Genomic DNA, 21257 nt, shown 5'->3' with positions numbered 1-21257 from the left:
AAAAGAAGGAATAAAAATAATTCGCGACAATTTCTCGCCGTTCGTGTCCCCGATTGAAATTCAAAGCGGCAATCGAGCGCCTTCGGATTAGAAGCGGCGCAAACAATTAGAGCGCGCGCGAACGGAAATTTCCTGCCATAAAGTGGATAATCGTTTCGCTCCCCCTCCAAACTCCTTTCGAAAGCCACGAACGAATGGCGGCCGCTGAAATTTCGCATTCTAACCAACGCCATAAACACACGGCTAGCTAGCTAGCTGGCTGGTTGGCTGGCTGGCGTCGGTTTGCTACTGTCGCCTTTTTTGCTTTTTTTTTTTATTTTATCAGCCCCAGTAAATCCGGCGGAAACCGCGTCCCGCCGTCATTTACCCCCCCGAGCGAATTCTCGCCGCGGGGACAAGTCTACGCGCGAATAAATCGCGAGGTGTCACGAAATTCAGCGTAACCGGCCGTCGGAGCGTCGTTATCCAGCGTAATGTTGCTCGTAAACTGCGCGGAAAGCCAACGTGCGGTTCGCGACGGTGACATCGAGTGGCTCTCTCTCGCAATCGATTCCGCAAGGAGACAAGCAAGAGTTTGCCCGGTCCACCGGGTACGACTCGTCTTTCTCGTCCCCTCGTTTGCCCTCGCGGCTCGATCAGCGACGAAACAATGCGACGAGTTGACCGCCACCCCTTGTGTTTCCGATCGATTGATCGATGCTCTCTCGCGGTTATGCCTGCCGGTCGTTCGGTTTTTCCCTCTTCTTTGTCTCTCTTTTCTTTCTTCCTTTTTTTTTTTCTTTTTTTCGTTTTGTGTTTGCTCTTTTTTTCTTTTCATACGGCGGTACGCACAGGTTGCTCGCGCACGGACAGGCAGTGTCATAAATCCACGACTGTCAGAGCCGATTCACAGGCATCAAAGATGCAGAATCGGTTGCGACAAAAGACTAGTCGCAGAGTGGAAACTTGGCTGCGATTGAACGACGATTGGTTGGGGAACGCGACGTGGTTTTAGGCGATAATTAAGCCTGACAAGTTTCGCTAACGAGTATCTAATCAGAAAGATTTGAAAATAATGAATTTTTTATCACGCAAAGATCAAGATTCCAAGATTTTATGGGCAATTTGTGTTTCGTAAACAAATGTTCAAAGAAATTTACTAATATTTACTCGGAGGAACTTATAAAAACTATGGTTCGTTTTTAATATCACCAAAGGTTTTCTGCATTCGTTGCTTAAAAAACACCAATTTCATGAATTTATACAAAAACGTTGTCTTCAATAATTTCCGAGATATTTGACAAAATATGTTCCGCATCCCCAAATTTGAAGTTTTCACCTTTTCGACATCGACGATTGCCGATAAAAAAAAATACGGGTCAAATATTTTTTCGAAAACTAAATTTATGCCAAATTTCATCAAAATCGGTGAGTTCTCTTGAAAGAGAGGGAAGCTCCCCCACGTGCGATATAAATATTAGAATAATATTAATATAGTAAGAGATAATATTAATAATATTAATATGGTAATCTCAATATAGTAAAAGAACCACAGACAGAACACAAGAGACCAAGTCAAGGATCAGTACTGATCACTCCATGAATTACTCACTCTTGCATTCTCTCGAAAGATTGCCAACTTGCCGATGTGACGTATGCAACGTCACAACCTCTGTAGAATCTCTCTATTTAATCTCACTTAATTGCACCAAGTACAACTGGAATCATCGCTTGAAAACAGAATCTGAATGAACAGAAAAATTCGTGAGCCACTTGATCGCCGTCAGGTCGCGATCCAAATTAATTTATCACCTACTATGACTCGTACTAGTAACTCCTTTGTGGCTACACATTTGCAGCCGATGCGCGCAATTGCGTTAAACGCAAATTTGAAAAAGAAAGGGGACGAGAAGCTGCAAATGGAAAGTCAATTCACGAAAGACAAGAGAGATACGATCGAATGATACGACACGATAGTGTGATTGAATGGCGGCGTGATCGTCCTTCGTCGATGTAATTACACGCACAATTGGCGTCAGTGTCTTCGCGTAGGGAGAGACAGAAGAAAGAAAGCCGGATTGTTGTGGAAATACTGTGCGGTAAATAGGGGTAGACTGTAGGCCTTGTAGGTGACAATGGGAGACAAAAGACACTCGTCGTCATTGTTCACGTCTGTTGCGCACCTGCGCCATCAGACTCGTCCAAACTTGGCCAGGATCCGAATGAATGGGAATCAAACGCGTATGGATTTCAATTCTTCAGGCTGTACGCGTCCCTCACTGGACACGTTTGTTTAACGATCAACTTTGTTAACCGCGACTCGCGCGCACGACAAAATTAATCTCCCCTCCCCCTCCCTCCTGGTAAAACGTCGAGTATTTTTCATTTATCTTCTGCGTTCTACGTGGAACGTTCCCACGGATTAATTATACCGCTCGCACGTCTTTTGTTTTCAACTACTAATGGAACCGAAATTGCGCTAAACAAATGGAATAATTACAGCGCCGTGTCAAAAGCCTTAGACCATTCCGCGGAACGGAAATGTTTTGTTTTTGTGAATGAGCGTGAGGATTATCTCAACGTTGCAGCTGGCAACGTGGCAGTTCAGAAATGAACAGTTTCGGGTGCGAGGGGGATGAAATTTTCGGGAATTTACAACTTGGGAGTGTAATCGTGTATTATAAAAAGAAATGAAAAATATATATATTCTATTTTCTGGCTGGCTATAAAAGAAGCGTACACCGACTCGCAAAAGTCTCCGCGTGCTATAAAAACGGTCGTTTCCATCAAAATAAGACGCTATAAAGTTTCAGCGGAAAACAGAGTGCGTGCAAACAAAGAGCTGCTTTATTGTTGCCTTGTGTACGTGTTGAAAAAGAAACGCGCGACGTAATATACGGCTCGCGTAAACGGAAATGGCTCTTTTGCACAAAGCGTGCCAAAATTTTCACAGACCGCCGCGGGAATTCAAAATCGCGATTCTCCAGCGTAGAAAAAGAAAAAAAAAATCTCTCCCGTCCCATTCCCTCTCTTCTTCCTGTTTTTCCAAGAGGAACCTCTTCCTTCAGCCCGATGAAAGTCGTGCATCGACGAGCTCCAAGAAAGACCCTTTGAAAAGAGCGAGAAAAGTGAGCGTAGCAAGCCTGGCCCCAAGGGCCAGGACTGTTACGAGAGAAAAGAGACTACGATACACGATTGACTACATACATATATACGATTCTCTCTGTTGCAGAAGAGCGAGAGCAACGCGACCCGGGTCGTGCTGACGAATCTGGAACTGGACGCGGCGGGTGTCTACAGTTGCGAGGTGTCTGCGGACGCACCTTCCTTCCAGACGGCCTGCGTTCAAGGCACCATGAACGTCGTCGGTAAGGAAACGTGTTTACTAATCCTACGGCGCGAGATTTCAGCCACTTCATCGCCCGCTATAACGTACAAGATGGAAAGAAATGGTCTGTCCGTGGCTACGAATTCTACACCTTTTACCTACCTTGAATTTCAAGGTCAAAAAAGATCTTTTCCTACATTGTATTCTATTCATCACGAAGGTAAAACTTTTCCGAGAAGCCATAGGTCGCAACCTAATAGTTCTCAATCGTTTAACATCGTGGACGCGTGGGTTCTAACAGCGACTTTATGATTCTGAACGCGTGGAATGTTTATATCGAAGAATGTCGACAGTTAGTTTTATCATTTGATTATTTAGACTCACACTGACGCTACAACTATGATAAATCAAATGAAACTTAATATGAAAATTACGTAAAACAGACATCCACGCGTTCAGAATCATAAAGTCGCTGTTAGAACGCACGCGTTTGCAGTGTTTCATCATTTCTCGAGAGAACTATTAGGTTGCGACCTACGGTTCCTTGGAGATGTTTCACCTTCGTGATAAGTAGAAGACAACCCAAAAAGAAATTCAAGGTCGAGATCAGGTTCTTTCCATGTATCTTCACCAAATCGAAGGTGTAGAATTCACTTGCGATAGTCGATGACAAACCTTCCTTTCCAGCCAGTACAAGGCACATGGAATGAGATACGTATATCATCGATATACGTACGTATGTAGAAGCACGCGCGCGCGTACATAGCCGAGGCTGTGTTAGGTCGCGAGCGCACTTTCGAACTACGAATTAATGCCAGCCACCGGGCTCGGCGGACTTAAAGGCTTACGCGAATCGCTGTGGACCGAGCCGAAGATAATACTGCGGGTACACGCGGCGGAATGAACGGGAATTAGGTGTCTTAGGCGCCCAGGGGAGCGAAGCTACCCCGCGGTTAAGTTTTCTTGCTCTTCTTTCTCAACCCCTCGCCGCTCACCCTTTTCGCTCGTCCAGCTTTTCGAACCGGCTGCACGATGAATTTCACACCGCCTGACAGACGATGCCAAGACGCGACCAAGCTGACTGCTCGAATTTGTAGTTCGACGAATATTGCCAAACTATTTTCTTTCTAAAACTGATACTCGATGTCGTGACAAATATCCAGGAGAAACGAAAGACGTCAATATTCAGCGAATTCAGAAATCAACTTTCTCGATCGTTGACAGAGAATCGATGCCACAAACACCGGGGAATTATCATTCTGACGCGTCGATTTATACGCGATTGCCGTTCGTTCGAGTAGAATTATGGTTTCAACGAGCACTTTACGACGTCGTTACGCGTCCCGCGTCCGCGTTAACAGGAAAATTGTAGGCCACGGAGAGAGACACAGGCATTTCCAAATTGCGCGCGGAAGAAAATACGATTAAAGCAGCAATCGTTGGTAAAAGTAAGACAGAATAGACCGGCTGCGAACGCGGACCAAAGGCGGCGGTGTCGGTTAAAGCGAAATAAGGCTAATGAACTGCAACGTTCCCTCCACTCCTCTGAAGCCTGAGAGTGGGGTACCGGAACGGTTCTCGAACTTTACGGGAAGTTCCGCGCGTACACGCGCGCAAATTATTGAATTTTCATAAACCAATCTGTTTTTGATTCATTAACGGCCGGGAACGACGAACAACGGTGGTGGTGGGCGGGGAATATATACACGATCGTCGGCATACATTACCGCCCGCAAGTATTCGCCAGACACTTTGCTCGATTTCTGGTAACGGTATTTGAATTTCAACCGAGAATTGCCATCATCCTTTTACAGAACCGAACGACCATCGATTTAAATCGCGTGTTAAAAAGTGTGTTTCCCTGTTTCACACATAAAGACGACTCGTTTTAAATATATACAGTAGTCCCCGGTTCAGGATCGAACGTGGAGAGTTAAGAGGGGTGGTATAAAATAATGGAGATGTTATATGATATCAGGCGGCAAATTCCAGTATCGTTTACTACGTTATTAGTTGTTCGATTGTAAAGAAATTTAACATTTTAACATTTCTTTTTTTTTTAATTAAGTACAGTTAAATTATTTTATAAATCCCCTTTTGCTAGTGGACGGATTTAAATCGCCAGGCGAAGTTCAAATTTACATGTTTTCATATAAATTATTGTAGTTCCTATATTTTCGAAGTTAATCAAATCAAATAAAGACTCAAAATGAAAAGAGAGAAACCGTCGATATATCGGACATTCGGCTTTCTCAGATATTATATATAGGTGTCGATATATCGGACGTTAGTACTTAGAAGGTTAAACTTAATACGTACATAAACTAAATAAAACAATAAATTATAATAATTATAACTTTGATTCGAAACAATCACAATGCGCCGAAATATCAATATATCACTTGTTTTGTATTGCGTGAGTGGTATGTTCCACGCGGCCATAGAGTGGGAAGAGAGTCCCAATTTCAAGAATTGATGGGGATAGCGGCGGACACTTAACCGGGGACCACCGTATACATCTCTTTTGCGCTATCTTTTCGTTTCTCGTTAAAAACGCGAATTCAGCCTACGTAACGCATATCGATTTCAATCATCTGTGCCGTGCAATAATTGAATTTGTTCCTGAATTACCGGAATTACGATTTCGTTGCTGATACATACGTAATACTGACGTGTAATACTCAAACAAACGAATACACGCTCCCCGTATAATGACGACGAAATAGTAGATTAAAATTCAGAGACAAATAACATTATTATTGCGGTATCAGATAATTGGAACGTGATTCGCGTTGCTGCGTCATTAAACTCTTTCTTTCGCCAACTTCGAAATATAAAAGAGACCCGATACTCTCATTTTCTTTTTTTTTTTTTTTTTTTCCAATTTGAATCGAACAAAAGGATCTGATAGCGAAAAGCTTCCACCGCTAGCTGAAATCAATTCCGCTGCACGCACACGTATATGGACAAGGGTCTGGATGGACATTTTTGAACAGCAACAACGACAACGTACCTCGACATGTACATCTAAATAGATCCCTGTCGCGATTCCCTCTTTACATAAATATTCACTTTCGGCACTCGGCGCCGATTTATTTTATTCATTTCTGCGTTAACGCGGGGCGAGCGCAAGAGCTCGATCGAATTAACCGGTGTTTTTCCAGAAAACGACACCGCGCCGTTCGAATTACAAATGGACGAACACTGCAAGAACACCGATTGTATCGAATTCTCTCTCTCTCTCTCTCTCTCTCTCTCTCTCTCTCTCTCTGTCGCTGTTTGCACTTGGCGTTTTCCCGTTCGTGAATCGAAATCGTCGTTGCGAAACTTTTGTCACGATCCTTTATTTCCGGCCGGTAGAAAAATTCCCTTCGCCGATACCGCACCGCGGCGGCAAGTTCTCGCGCGGAGGAATTTATCGTATGAAACCCTCGTCGCGCCGATATTTATACTCGGGATATTTTTATTACAGAGAAGCATCGAAGGATTCGAAATATCCGTGAAACGGAGCTTCCTCGTTCCTTCCCCGGTTGTCCTCGTTTAGTTTCCCCGCAGGCGCGGAATCGCGCGAGACGATATTTCGCGCGGAGGAACGCGGAGTGAAAGAAAGAGAGGGACAGAAGAAACTATGAAATTCTGTTTTCGGGAGGAAAGAGCGCTCCTCGCGCCTCGATGGAACATCCTCGCGTCTCGCACGCAACGAAACGCTTACAACGTCCTCTTGCCGGATTTTTTCAACTTTTAATAAGTCTCAAATTTCGGGGGTCTCGCAGGACTTTCTTCTTTTCTCTCTCTCTCTCTCTCTCTCTCTCTCCGCTCTCCTCCTTTTCGTTTCTCGACGAACGCGCGCGCGAGCGGGGCTGCTAGTCACTTGAATTCTCTGTCTGGCAGAATAATAAAAAAAAAAAAAAAGAAAAAAAAAATAGAGAGAGAAAAAAAGAAAAGAAAAGGAAAAAACAACAAACAGTCGGCAAAACAGGGAAAAAAAAGAATTGGAGAGGCTGTCGCAAATCACGAAAACGGTAGGAAACAAAGGAGGGTAGGATAAGAGGGGTGAAAAAGAAGAGAAACGCGGAATCCGTGTGCTTAAACGGTCCCGTTGTATCCACAGACGGAAAAACAAAACTCGCGATGCTCGCGCGCGTATCTTTTTCCTCTGTGTCCGTACGCACACACGTATGTACAGGGTGTTCCAAGATTTATTAACAACCAAACTTTACGCGTTCCGAGAAGTTATTTTTCGCTGCTTTCTTGTCATTTCATTGCGCATGTGCGCGACTAACGTTCAGTTTTTAAAATCGAATGACTCACGACGACTCTCGTTAATATTCGGACACTGTTATAATTTTGTAAAAAGAAAACAAACAATTGGTAGACCTGGACTCAAGTTCCAAAGTGTGTTGTTCTGACAATTTTATTCTGACAATGAGACGTTGTTACATTATGTAGCAGACGAGAAAGTGGAGACACATTTCTTCTGGAAAATGCTAGAAATTTGTCACGTCGTTGAAAAATCTGTTCCACGACTGAATCTGCAACAGATTTCAAGATCGAAGTCCCGCTTCAAGTTTTTGGACGTCGTTGCAGCAGAAGGGAGGCTTCAATCTTCAAATCCATTGCAGTTTCAGTCACGAAGAAAATGTTTTCAACGTTTTCACAATACTCTGGCGATTCGTAGCATTTCCGAGAGGAAATGTGTCTTCGTTTGTTTTATCGGTAGACTGCGCATTTTTATGCAATTATAAGAAATGTTGAGATACGAAAATTACGAACAGTGCCGTAATAATATGAGAGAATATATATAAAATATCCAAAGTAAACAATAAAACATAATACAACTTGCTATGTGAAAGATCAATCTTCTTCGAAATATTCTTAAAAATACGAATTTGCAGGAAAATCCGCGATCGGTTTAAACAAGTTAGCGTAAACGAGGTCTCGTTTGAATTATTTCTCCTCTGTCGAACTAGCATCGAGCATCGGTGGAGACAACCACGCGAACCATCCTGTACAACGCGAGGCACACGCCTATCGTCGGCAACGAGGCGAAAAAATATCAAACGCAGCCCAGTTCGAAAACACTTCCCGTGGAAATATTTGGCAGTACGTGTGTATGCTCTGAAAGGGGTATCGGGACAATGCTGTCTCTCTTACGAATGCATTATTCCGATATCGAAACGCGAACGCGAATTGCCAGGCATGAAAGAAGAATTTTTCATCAGGCAGCGCGGGGCCGGCTTGTGTGTCGTGTGTCGGGTGCGTTTGGTGAGGAACAGACACAGAGAGAGAGAGAGAGAGAGAGAGAGAGAAGGAAAGAGAGAGAGAGCCGGCTAGGAACTATCGGCTCGTTCCATGCAACACACTCGTTGGTTGCCTGCATCCGGGAATCTTGAAAAGTTTTCCCTTGCATCCAGCCATCCGCGATGCGCTCATATATATATATGCGTGTGTGTATATATATCTATATATGTTATATGCATGTACACACACGTGTGTACGTACGCGTGTGGCGCGCGCACACAGACACGTAGGAAACGGCCGAACGTCAAAGAGGCGTTTCGAACATGCTTCGCATACTTCCGGGACCCGTGTGTACCTGACGTCTCTTGTTCCGCAGAATTACCCTCTCAAGGGCCGTCGATACATGGGTTAAGGAGGAAATACCGGATCGACGATATGCTACGTTTGAACTGCACATCCGGACGGAGTAAACCCGCGGCCAATCTCACCTGGTACATCAACAGCCGACAAGTACGGTTTGGTATCACGAAATCGTGAATAGCGGACTGCGAAATTCCTAAACCCTGACCAACCGATGTCTTCCCTTCTACCGCTAGCTACCGATTCTCCATTCTCTGGCTCCTGTAAGACGTAACCAAAGCCCACAGCCCATTTTGCTCGCTGGTAGAGCGCGCTTTTCCCCATTTAATCCGACCTGGCTCTCATCCTCCCAGGCTGCACGTTACGCGGCCGACGCATTGGCCAGGGGAACGCAGTTGGCAGAATAGCGAGTCTGAGATTTTGGAGTTAATTGTTATACGAGGCCAGTGTATGCGGTGTAGGTGAGCAATTGTGAGCTACAGCTGCGCAGTTTGACGTGGCTCGTGCCACGATCGCTCATCGAGGGGTCAAAGTTGCGTCAATGCGACGCGACGGTTCCGCTTCAATCGGTCTCTGCCTCGCGGGTCCATCTCCAGCGTCGAGTTTTACGCTGCGAAAAGGCAGATTCTCTTATTAAACGTATTAAACACCTCACTTTTCTCGCGAGAGAGTTCTTTCTTTTCTCTTTTTTTTTTTCGCGGTGATTCCGCAATTTCGCGAAATTCAATGAAATTACGCGCCGTCTTTCTTTTTCTTTTTTTAAAGTCTTCCGTAATTAAATTCACTTCATGAATTTAAAGAAAAAAAAAAAGATCTTTCGAGCATAAACCTATCTTATTTTCTATTTCCCCGAAAGTATTTTCGAACGGAATATTCCCTTGACGCGTAGCCAGGACGAGCCATTGATCGCGTCAAATTCTCCCGGCTTTTATCCTCCGTCGAAACGGAACGGAATTGAATTAAGAAACTGAAATAAACGTACGTCGCGGTGAGAGGAGGCACAATCGGAATTACGGTCGTTTCACCGCGTCTTTCGCGGCGCTCATCGACGCGCGAAAGATGTCGATCGCGTCGAACACGCGTTTTCATGTCCAATTTGCTTCGTTCTAACCTTAACGCACGGTGAAATTGAACGATACAGAACGGATCGGAATTGAAGAATTTCGAGCCCGACGCCGCGCAAATATTACCGTGGAACAAGCTGCAGACGTAAAATACGCGAACAGACGGGACTATCGTCCCATCGTCGATATCGAATTTGGAACAATTCATTTCCCACCCTTCGTAATTTATTCAGCTGCACCCTCGTGTCACTTTAACCTTTGCCCTTCTCCTTTTTCTAACTCGAGTTCCGAATAGCCGAGCATTCAGCTGATCAAATTCCAGCCTCTATTTAGGTACGCGTATAATCTCGAGGAAAGATTCGTTGTTTGAACTAGAACGGCCGAGTGTCGTCGACCCTACCCCATTTTTAAACGTTAATACGCTATCCGATACTAAATCGAGAGAATCATCTGTCAAAATGTCATCGTGGCCCTGTTATTAATCGATCCTTCAATTGCTCCCAGTCTGGACACGGGCTTGGAAACGGGCCTGGGAATAAAATATTCAGATCATATCGTCGCGAAATTTTTTAATGGAACGACGTTTCCTGTTTCGCGACGCGGTGAAAAAAAAAAAAAAACATTTTATTTCGGCACCGCCGCTGCCCGAGATGAAAGCGCGCTTCATGTCCCGATCAGAGGGAGGCGCGGAAATTTAATTCTCCAATGAAACCCCCGTGTCGCCCGTGTTTTTCGCCCGTTTCCGTTCCTTCGGCGAATAACGTATCGCAAAACGAGCAACGTTGTGACAAAAAATTAAGGAAAAGATACAACGAGGAGAGAAAAAAAGAAAAAAAAGAAGAAAGATGAGAGAACGAAAAAAACGATCGGAGTTCCTTTGACGTTGTAACGACGGCGTTATCAAAACACCGGCGTCCTGTGGAATCGCGCTTGTCTATCAATTCGGTGCTACGTGCGTTCCCGCCGATAAAATCGCATTGTTGCTCGGAAACACCGATACTTTTGACGTGCACGCCCCTCTTTATCAGCATTTTAGAGTGACAGAAGCTGGGCTCACTTTGTCTTCTGGCTTTCACGCCGCGGCGTCGACTCTTTCAAAATCCTTTATTAAAAGGAATTATTAGAAAATTGATGGCTCAAAAAGAAATATCTGGAGCGAGACTATCAAAGTTGTCGAGTCGAGTATTTTTTTGTAGATGCATTTTTCTTTTCAAAAAAAAAAAAGAAAAAAAAATTACCCCCAACTTTTCGTCAAAATGCTTTCTTTTAAATTCAATCGATTGGCCTCTTCTGCTCGGAACGTTCAGAAAAAACTCATTAACCGTTCCCAGACGAAAGATATCCCACAAAGATACCCCTAAACGTCGTAGAAACCTCGTTTACTGAAAACGCTCGGGGCGCGATTAGCGAATTCCTGGGTTCGCGGGGGCCAATTAATCGGCCCGAAATTGGCCCCTTAAATCGATATACATTCGGCGACATACGGATTAATTATCGGCGAGCAGAATGCCCCCACGGGAGCCAGAGAATTTTCACGGACGTCGACAGGCCACCTGTTTAACCTGTTCACACCAATTGTCACACGCAGCCGCTGAAGTCGCACGTCCGCACGTACAGTCCCTTGGACACCAACGAGTCCGAGTGGCAGATTTCCCAGATCGGCCTTCAGTTTCTCGTTACGCACGAGCATTTCGCCGAGGGCAAGCTGAAAATACGGTGTAGCGCCTCGATATATGACATTTACTGGCAGAGCACCGAGGTTAGCACCGAGGAGGACAGGCCGAGGGTGATACACTACGAGCCAGCGGCGACCATAGTCGGCATCAACTACTTGCAACCACCACCCAATTTCCAAACCGGTCAGAAGAAACCCGACGGCCAGGTCGGAGTCAAAGGTAAAACAAGTTTCTTCCAATTGCTTGCCATCCTCTTTTTTTCTTTCTTTCTTTCTTTTTGTCACTTTTTTCTGCGAATCTTTTTTTATTTCTCCATTGCTCTCCAAGTATAGATTCTCGAATGTATTGAAAGTTTAACAAGTTCTGGGTTTTAAGTTCAGTATTTTCTTCCGTCAATTGGTGACGAAATTCAGATCGAGATGACGAACTTTTCGCGACGTGATTTTTTTTTTTTTTTTTGCAAAAGTATCAGCACGATCTTTGTGAAAACGAATCTAGGTTTTACGTTTTACTATCAACCCTCGAGAAGTATTTCTTTTCTTTTTTTTTTTCATTTCGATTCGACGAAACTGAAATTGAGATGGACAATTTTCGGAGATCGCAACGTGATTTTTGCAAAGATATTAGAAGCTAGAAACCTATTCTTTCGTGAAGGTTTCAGACATTATCAATCTTCGAGAAGTGTTTGTTTTCTCACTGATTTCACGAAACTCAGATCGAAATGAAAAATTTTTGAAGATCACTGCACAAGTTTGTAAAGGTATTAGAAGCTAACAAATGTGGGTTCTAGGTTCATTATTAAATATCATCAACCCACGAAAAGTATTATTTTCTCATCGATTCGACGAAATCGAAACTAAGATCGAAATTAAAAATATTTGTAGATCGCTACACGATATTTGTGAAGGTATTGGAAGCTAATATATCTAGATTTTAATTCATTTTATTATCAACTCTCGAGAAGATTTTTTTTTTTCTCATCGATTCGACGAAATCGAGATCGAGATGGAAAATTTTCGGCGATCTCGTGCAACTCGATCTTTGCGAAGAAAAAAAACAAACGTTATCGAGTTCTTCGAGGTTTCCTGATGTTTCTAACTCTTGCGGTGTTTACAAGAAGGGAGGGCTTCAATGGGAAACATTTCTGTCACTGATTGGACTTTACGTAGTTATACTGTTGGGGGTTGGTTTACAGACGCTGGGGTTCATGCCTTTCCTTTTCATTGGTTATTTAGAGAAGATTTATTGGACCGAGATAATCATGTTTGATAAGCGTTAAGGACTTGGTACTTTGGAAAACGTAGAATTACTACGGATTAAAGTGTGACGATAAGTTTTGGGAATGTTAAAGTATGAAAGATTTCGAACAAAGATCTCGAATACTGGGATTAAACTCATGTATATATGGGATACAAAACTCATGTATATATAATGTACACGAAATTATACTATTAAATTGAAGAAACCGAGACGATTTGTTCTTCAAAAAGTTACCATTTCACCTGTAGTAATATATCAATTAACTTTGTCAGAAAAATCTTGAAAAATATTTATTCTAGATTTTTGAGAAACTGTGCGGAAGCTACAAACACTTTAAATTGGATATGTTTCTGCGCTTGTCTTTGAATTAATACTCGAAAAGATACGATCTTTCTTCGAAAACTTTGCCGTTACTACGTTTACGATAGCGCGCTGTTATTTCCATCGGAAACATCGTCGCGTTTTACCCGACGGGGCTCCCGTGTATACACTCCCAATCCTCAATTAGCGCAAGCAATTACTTAAGCCCCCCGAAATCCACGGCGTAAGCTCGGTCGTGTAACGAATTCAAACCGTGTCATTTCTACGGGAAGATTGAAAGCACCGGCAGGTTTCAGACCTCGGGCAACATCTTAAACGTAGTTGAAACAAAAAAGAAAANAACAAAAAAGAAAAAAAAAAAAAAAAACAAAAAAGAAAAAAGGGAAAAAGAAAAAGAAAGAGAGGAAAAAGGAAAAAAAATCTATACGAAGCTCGGTTGAAAAAGCTGGTCGCTGATCGCGCGCAAGAATGCGCGTTATCGGGGTGATTTCAAATTCCCTGCTCGAATAGCGGTGGCATTTCAAGCCACGGCAACACCTCGAGACTTCCGGCCGCGTTTCACAGATTAATAAAAGTCTGCTAACCAACTTCCGAGCAGTTGTCTGTCATTCTTGTTTTTCTCTCCCTTCTTTTCTTCGCTCTTGTAAACGAGTCGACCGTGCAATGACAATCGAGCATCCGCCCGTTTGTTGTCCATCTCCGCGAATGATCCGGCCGGTCGAATTATCCTGGTTAACGTCAAATAGCTCGGCACGCCATCAAATAATTCGTTTCACGCCGGGCTAATCCGGCGGGCTGCGGCAAAGATAATTCCCAGCGTATTCCCAGGATTATTTGCTGCGGCTTTGGATTATTTGGCGTCAAGTGAGCCGCCACACTTCGCTTCGCTCCCTCTCGACGAAAACGAGACGACGCGACGCGACGCGACGCGACGCCGACGAATCGCCGACAACAATAACCGCTCGCAACGAAACGAAAGCCACCAGACGCGGTAACATAGACAAATGAACAAGGGGCAGTCTCTCGGTTCGCGCGGAGGGGATTTTATACTTTATACTGATGACCCCGGCGGTGCCGGTCGCGATTCAATCGAAGTCATATCCGTCATCCAGTCACAGAAAAAGAAAAAAAAAAAAAAAAAAACAGAAGAAGAAGGAAAAAGACAAAGACACGAATTCGTTGTTCGCGCGGCTGGCAAAAACTTCGTTTCGTTGTTTGAGTTAGCTGTTTGCCTCGTTATAGAAACGGTCTCCTGCCAGTTTCCATCGGTAATTCCTCCCCCCCTCGTCGCCTGTTTCATCCATTCTTTCACCAGGCGTCCGCCTGCCGGTTCCTTTGCTCCCGGATCCCCGGGGCAAAACAACTTCTATCTAATAAGCGAAATATTCGCTCGTTAGACACAGGTACGTATACGTATCGATGGTTTCGCCAAAGCGAAATTCACGGACAGATTTGCGGGCGAATTAACCGCGCCGCCATTGCGAGTAATTGCCACGGCAAATAACGTTAATATATAATACATAATCCAGCGGCCGCCGAGTGTGTTTGCAACAAAGTGTAACACTATAATATAATATAATATAATATAATATAATATAATATAATATAATAGTAAACGCGGCGATTATTAACGATAATTAATGGCAGGCGTGTAGGATCCCCTCCCCGACGACCACCGGCACTACTTTATTTACCCTGCGGTCGTAGTTTGCGCGATTTACGTTGTTTCGAAACGCGTGCCGCTTTAAATTTGCTAAATTAAGCATCGTGAACAAACGATGCAACGTAAAAGGTGCTGGTAATGCTGCCGATTAACCGGTGTCATAATTAGGCGTCATTTATGCCGACAGATAGATAGATTGATAGGAAATGAAGGAGTGAGGAGAGACGAAAGAGGGAGAGAGGGAGAGAGACAGAGAGTTTCCCGTTACGGTCACGGTTCGCTCGCGGTTCGTTCAAATGTTATTCGAGGCCTCGGAGCGTGACTGGAGTAAGCCAGGTTGGTTAATTCACTCGCAGAGCATTGAATAATATTTGATCGAAGCCCGTGACTGGATCGAGACTGTAAATCAAGTCACGAGGGCCAACGAGGGGGTTAATTAGTGGGTCGAGCAACTCCAGCCCGTCGAAAGGCCAAAAATCACTTCTCTTTCCTCGTGTTATTTATCGTTTTGCCTCCGTGTCCAAGCGTACTGACTGACAGAGGAAAGAGAGAGAGAGAGAGAAAGAGAGAGAGAAATTTTTGTTCACTCGCAATAGCGCGTAGGAAATCCGTCATCCATCATCGTTCGAAAGCCGCGATCGAAATTCTATGACCTACATCCGGAGGCGGCTATTAAAGCATACCCTCAATTTGAATTTTTTCTCCCTCCCTCTCCCTCCCTCCCTCTCTCTCTCTCTCTTTCTCTCTATCTCTCTTTCTTTCTAGAGGCGTTATTATGCTCGGGAAGCGCGGTTTTATTACTTTCAATTCCCGGTGCTCAGCACCTACATCGCGCTGACTACACGGCGATGTATTAGCATGTAGAATGGCGCGAATTAATTCGGAAAGTTTCGCGCCTCTACGCAAAGGGGATGCCTGGTAACGACTCCCCGTTTTCCTCATTTCATTCTCCCATGAAAGGGAGAGCTGGCTGCCCCGATAAAAGAAAAGAAAGATGTCGATTGGTAATTTAATCTACGCGGCACTGATTCGAACGTGTATGCGCATGTATCGCGAACTCGTCGACAGACACTTCCCCCCGCTTGACGATCTGAGAAATCCAGAGTTTCGCTCGCGATCGACGATTCTCACTTTCTCTTCGATTATCTTCACCGCGTTTGTGATTATCGTGTCGCGTGTTGTCCCTCGGTGTTATCGTTAATTCCGGAGATTCGTTTGTGTCGGACGAAGCCCTATTTCGCGTTATTTTGTCGCGCAAATACGGGCAGAACGTGCGCAATTTAACTCCCCCTCCCGTTGCCAAGCTGGTTACCGCTCCGAGGCAAAAATTCATAATATTATCTGTTCAAACACCGTCGTAAAACGTAGTTTCGACCGTCCGCGATCGAAAGTTTCACTTCCAACCCGTTTCGTGCGTTGAGAAGTCAAAAGAAAGTAGTAGGCGAGTGTAAATTCATTTATTCGTCTATACGCGAGCGCGAAGCAACGATGATGATAGAACTTTGAGTGCAGCAGCCTGTGTGTTCTCTGTTTTCAGTTCTCGGCTCGTCCAGGTCGGAGATGCGGCTGCCGTCGGCGCGTCTGGTCCTGGGACTGTTCGCGTTCCTTTTGATCGCCATTCGTTAACCGTACCGCCATTCAACTATCGCGCGCTTTGGAGCTGTTTGTGTAAATCGACGTGTGCTTGTAAGGATGTCCAGGCCGCTTTTCGTCACTCTGTGTGTGACGATCATCCTCCAGCGACGCGCCCTGACCCCCCTCCCGCCCCCTTTTCTGGACCACAGCGCGAGAGGAAGGAAGAAGAGGAGGAACAGAGGCGAATTACACAAAATTTCACCGAAACCTGGATCAAAAGTCGATTGTTAACCGAGTTTTCGAGATCCCGGATCGAGATCGAGGCTGAAGGCGAGGGAGACGCGAAGGAGGAAGCAGAGGAGAGAAGCAATCGACAGGGGAAATTTGCTGGTGAATCGCGAGGAACCGGAAATGGCCGTTGCATCACGTTCATTTTGTCCATGATGATGATGATGATGATGATTATTATGATGATGATGATGATGATGATGATGATGATGATGATGATCAACGAACGAACGGGTGAAAAAAGGTATATTCGTGGATCGGCCAAGTGTAAAAAAAAATTCGAGAAGAATATCCGAAGAATATTTTATTATTAGACACTATGTATGTACTTGCTTCCTTTTCGGCAGAGATCGTCTGTGTTTGCAATGTGTAGATCATAAACGCGTAGTACCGTTTCACGCGGGCGCCATCGTTTCCAACGAGAAGAAAATGACATAGATACAAGTAGTTAGTTTTCTTTTTTCGTACTTTTATAAAACTCGACTCGAAGTACTAAACGCGCGCGCAACGTGTGCCGATATACATATATACATGTATATTCTATATAATATATATGTGTGTGTGTGTATATATAAATGTATAATCTGTCTCTCTATCGTTCTCACTGCCGTTAGATATTCTCACTGCCTTTGCGCTCTCTGTTTCTTTGACTCTGTCTCTCCTTTATCCGCGTGTCGATTTTCATTTCATTTGTTAAAAAAAGAAAAAAAAAGAAAAAAAGAAAAAAAAGGGAGAAGACGGTTCGACGACGATTTACACGATTCGCCTAAACGAAGAGAGAGAAAGAAAGAGAGAGAGAGAGAAACGAAGTAGAAACTGAGAAACTGTGTGTGAGCAAAGTGATGTACCTGATGAATCGGATATTCGACGAGTCATTTTCCGTTTGCCGTTGTTACGTTTGAATGTTCTTGCAAGCGAGGACGATGAACAAAGTCGTAGAACGAGATCCCTTCCCCGTACGAGAGTCGTTTGTCGTTGCAGGAAACCCTCGTGCGGAGAAGGTAGGCGGGAACGGAGAAAACAAAAGGGGAGAATAAAGAGAAAAGAGAAGAAATCCAAATAAAGGAAGGGGAAGAAATATTTCATTATTACTCCGCTTGGGGAAAACAAAAAAAAAAAAAAAACAAGAAAAGAAAAGAAAAATCCGATCGTTTGTTGTCCTTTCATTTTTCCGTTCTCTATCCACCACGTATACACCTACGGATCCCGTAATTTCATCCACAAGAGCTTATTACGCGTTCGGTTTATTAAATTAATACCCATTTACCGTTCGATTTAATACGTTTCCCACCGATACATTTGTCAACCGCGTTTGACACACCTCCGTACGTAACGAATAATAAAAGCGATTTACACAGTCACGTTCTGTTTACAATGAATATCGAGCTTACTGTTCTCCCCCGGCCTGCTTCCGGTTGGAACGTTGTTTCCTGTTGCTCATGCATCGGTGATATCGTTCGCCTCGGATCGGTACGCGCACAAATATCTATATCTTGCGACTTGCGTCGCTCGGACGTTCATTCGTTTATTTTTTTATTTGTCGTTTCGCAATAACGAGCGAGGCCATGAACAATTGAACGAAAAAAAAGATTGCGAGGTAAAAGACAAAAGAGAGAGAGAAAAAAAAAGAAAGAAGAGTTCGAAAGAAAAGATACGAAGAAAATCGTATATATATATGTATATGTATATGTATATTATGTATTAACGAGCGATGTGTGCTAGCATTAGTTACGAATTATCGATTAAGGATCGCAACGACTGAATAATACTCTATATATATGATTTTCTAATTGTAATAAGTATTTTTGAAACCGTCATCGTTTCTACGTAGTTAAACACGAGCCAGCGTTCGGTAGGGAACGTGTTTTCATTCAGAGAATTAGCCAAAGAGAGTAATAAAAAGAGCGAATAGATAAAGACGAGAAAAAGGAAAAAAAAAAAAAAGAAAGGGTGAGAACGCACGAAAGCGGTGTGAATTGATATTTTCGAACGAGATTGTAATATGCGTCTGACGAGAACAAAAAAAGAAAAAAGAAAAAAAAAGAAGAGTATAAAATAAATGTAAAGTGTCAGAGATATCTCGCGTGTCCACAGCATAGTTTCACGATTCTTTGTGTAATAGAGATGATGCTAGTCAAATTTTTGCCAATTTTTTGGTATCGATGCTCATTATGTTCCTCAGCTTGTCACGATACGAAAGGATATTTATGATAATAATAACGATATGACCACAACCACTCGCTTTTCATTTCATTCGAACGTCGTTTTGTTTCTTTTTTTTTTAATGATTTTTTAATCATTTGGAAAATACGCAAAGAAGGAGACCAAGTCCCTTGGAAAATCGCAGCGAAGGGACACTCCGTAAGACGGAGAAGGAAAGTAGCAATACCACTTAACCTCGTTTTTTAAATTCCTGCTTTATTCAGTACGATAATAACATTATTCTCAATGACCGTTCACGAAAATTCCGCATAAAACGAAGCAAATATCCCAGCGCGCAAATTAACCGCTACTTCACACAAATCAGTAAGGATCAATTTCGAGAAAGAATTCCATGCTGTAAAAATCATTCCTCGATTGCAAATTGGCGGTCAAAAGCGATATTCGCCGGTTAGTATAAACATTTTCTTTCTTTTTTTTTTTTATTAAAACGCCGGCCGATCGGATCGTGTGTTGTTGGCATTATTACTCCATTTGTTTCCGCATCGCAGGCAATAATGCTGATGAAATAATTCAATTATCCGTTTCGCATGCGATACGATCATCATGGCGGCGTGTGCGTGCAACACGGCCTCACTCTCTACTCCTAACTTTCGCCCCCTATTAATCCTCGAAGATGCGCTATTCACAACCGACTAATCCATTTATTCTTTTAAATCCGAAATCCGATATCACGATTCGAAAGGGCACGCTCTGCCGCGTCGCGCTTTTACTTACACAAGAGGTTTAAACGCTTGTTGTGCTCTGTACTTGTGCTTTATCCCTCTCCATTGTCTGTCGTACCTAACATCAGCCTACGAATCACATTCGCTTACGATTCGTGTTTCATTTGAAAAAAAAAAAAAAAAAAAATAGAAGAAAATGAATAAAAAGATTACCGTATTATAATTGTTGATTTTTAATTTTTCAGCTTTACGAGAAAGAGAATACGTGAAAGTTGAACAGAAATTTGAGAATACATCCCCGCCTGTTTACACCTCGCGCGTGTTTAACGATCATTGTTAAAAGTTTTGCGGCAATCCGGTGGAAACGAGACGAGGTGTCGATCCTTTTCAACGAGACGATGTTCCTCGTTCCCGAATAATACGAAACACTCCCCATTGAAATTTTCACAGTGTTTTTTCTTGGTTGGTTTTTAATCGAGTTCCAGCCGAGTACGAACTTCACATTGATTCCCGGATGTTTACAGTTTCGAGAGAAATTCTGCCAGCATTGAAGTAAATATCAGGGCAGTATTTAGTTTGACGAAACTAAAGATACTTCAGCTCTTGTTTTTAGTGTCGAATCGCGTCGTAGGAGTTACGTAAGATGTACATTGTCCTACTCTCTCTCTCTGTGGAACTTTGTCAATGGCAAACAAACTTTTCAGCGATGGAAATTCATATGGATAATATGAAGAAACGAACTGAATGAAATCATGCAGTTCAAAAGGTTATTTGTTCTCATCTTGGTGACATCCAGACACGTGCACAGAAACTCGAGTCGGTTAGTTCTGTCTTGATACTGATTAGTACTTTCGGGAATGATTGTCGTTACACCGTTCCATTCGCAGTGTAATATCGCGGCACGCGTTTCAAACTAGCAGCAAATGGACGAGCAAACAGTATTCAAAGTTACTCAATAATCGCAAACGCAACCAGAACAATTCGATAATCGCCATCGGGATGTGTTGTAATACGCCCGATACGATATGTGCCTCCATGAGATTTTCTTCCCCGATTCGATTTATATTTCTGTTCTATACTTCTATACAACGCTACTGAATCTCGCAATTTCGTTGATGGTTAAAAAGAATCAAACTGGTTACTACGAAAACATTCGAAAAGCGAGAGGAAAAGAGCGCACGAAAACACTCGAGTCGAAAGATACTCGACATGTTTTTCGTTGAAACTCTCCGGCTTCAAACTGTTGTGTCCGTACGTGTCCGCAGCCAGGAAGAGAGGAAGGATCCTAATCCTCGGCCAAGCGTTGCACGCAACTAATCGAACGTTTTTTTTAGTTTTGTTCCGTCGAGTCGATTCCGATTTTACGATCGAATCAATATATGTTAATGGAACGTATCATCGAGCGTGCACGAGCCGGTCGTGGATTGGCGAGCAGATAATACAGGGTCCATGCGCTCGCTGCCTAAAGGGCAATCGATGCTGTTTCTCTGTATACGTGACGGCGCCGCGTCCGCCTATATATGCCAACCAACCCCCCACGATCCGGAATGCGTCTGTGTGTGTGTGTAGAGAGAGAGGAGCGCGCACATGTGCACACGGATAGCCGCGAATCGCGAA

General features: G+C 43.5%; 1 protein-coding gene across 1 annotated transcript in view; it reads left to right on the top strand.

Moving 5' to 3' along the window:
• LOC122531440 overlaps positions 1 to 17800 on the top strand; it is a 33900-nt gene extending 16100 nt beyond the window's left edge. The window contains exons 3-6 of the mRNA XM_043659363.1: positions 3212 to 3347; positions 8925 to 9058; positions 11561 to 11867; positions 16430 to 17800. Of these exons, the coding sequence (XP_043515298.1) occupies positions 3212 to 3347; positions 8925 to 9058; positions 11561 to 11867; positions 16430 to 16518 (666 nt within the window). The 3' untranslated portion in view covers positions 16519 to 17800. The remainder of the gene's footprint in view (positions 1 to 3211; positions 3348 to 8924; positions 9059 to 11560; positions 11868 to 16429) is intronic.
• Positions 17801 to 21257: the final 3457 nt, after the last annotated feature.

The sequence above is a fragment of the Frieseomelitta varia genome, unplaced genomic scaffold (assembly GCF_011392965.1).
Source record: "Frieseomelitta varia isolate USP_RPSP 00005682 unplaced genomic scaffold, Fvar_1.2 scaffold_40, whole genome shotgun sequence".
Classification (NCBI taxonomy): domain Eukaryota; kingdom Metazoa; phylum Arthropoda; class Insecta; order Hymenoptera; family Apidae; genus Frieseomelitta; species Frieseomelitta varia.
The sequence above is the reverse complement of the archived record's forward strand: the minus strand, read 5'-3'. Positions and strand labels throughout refer to the sequence as shown.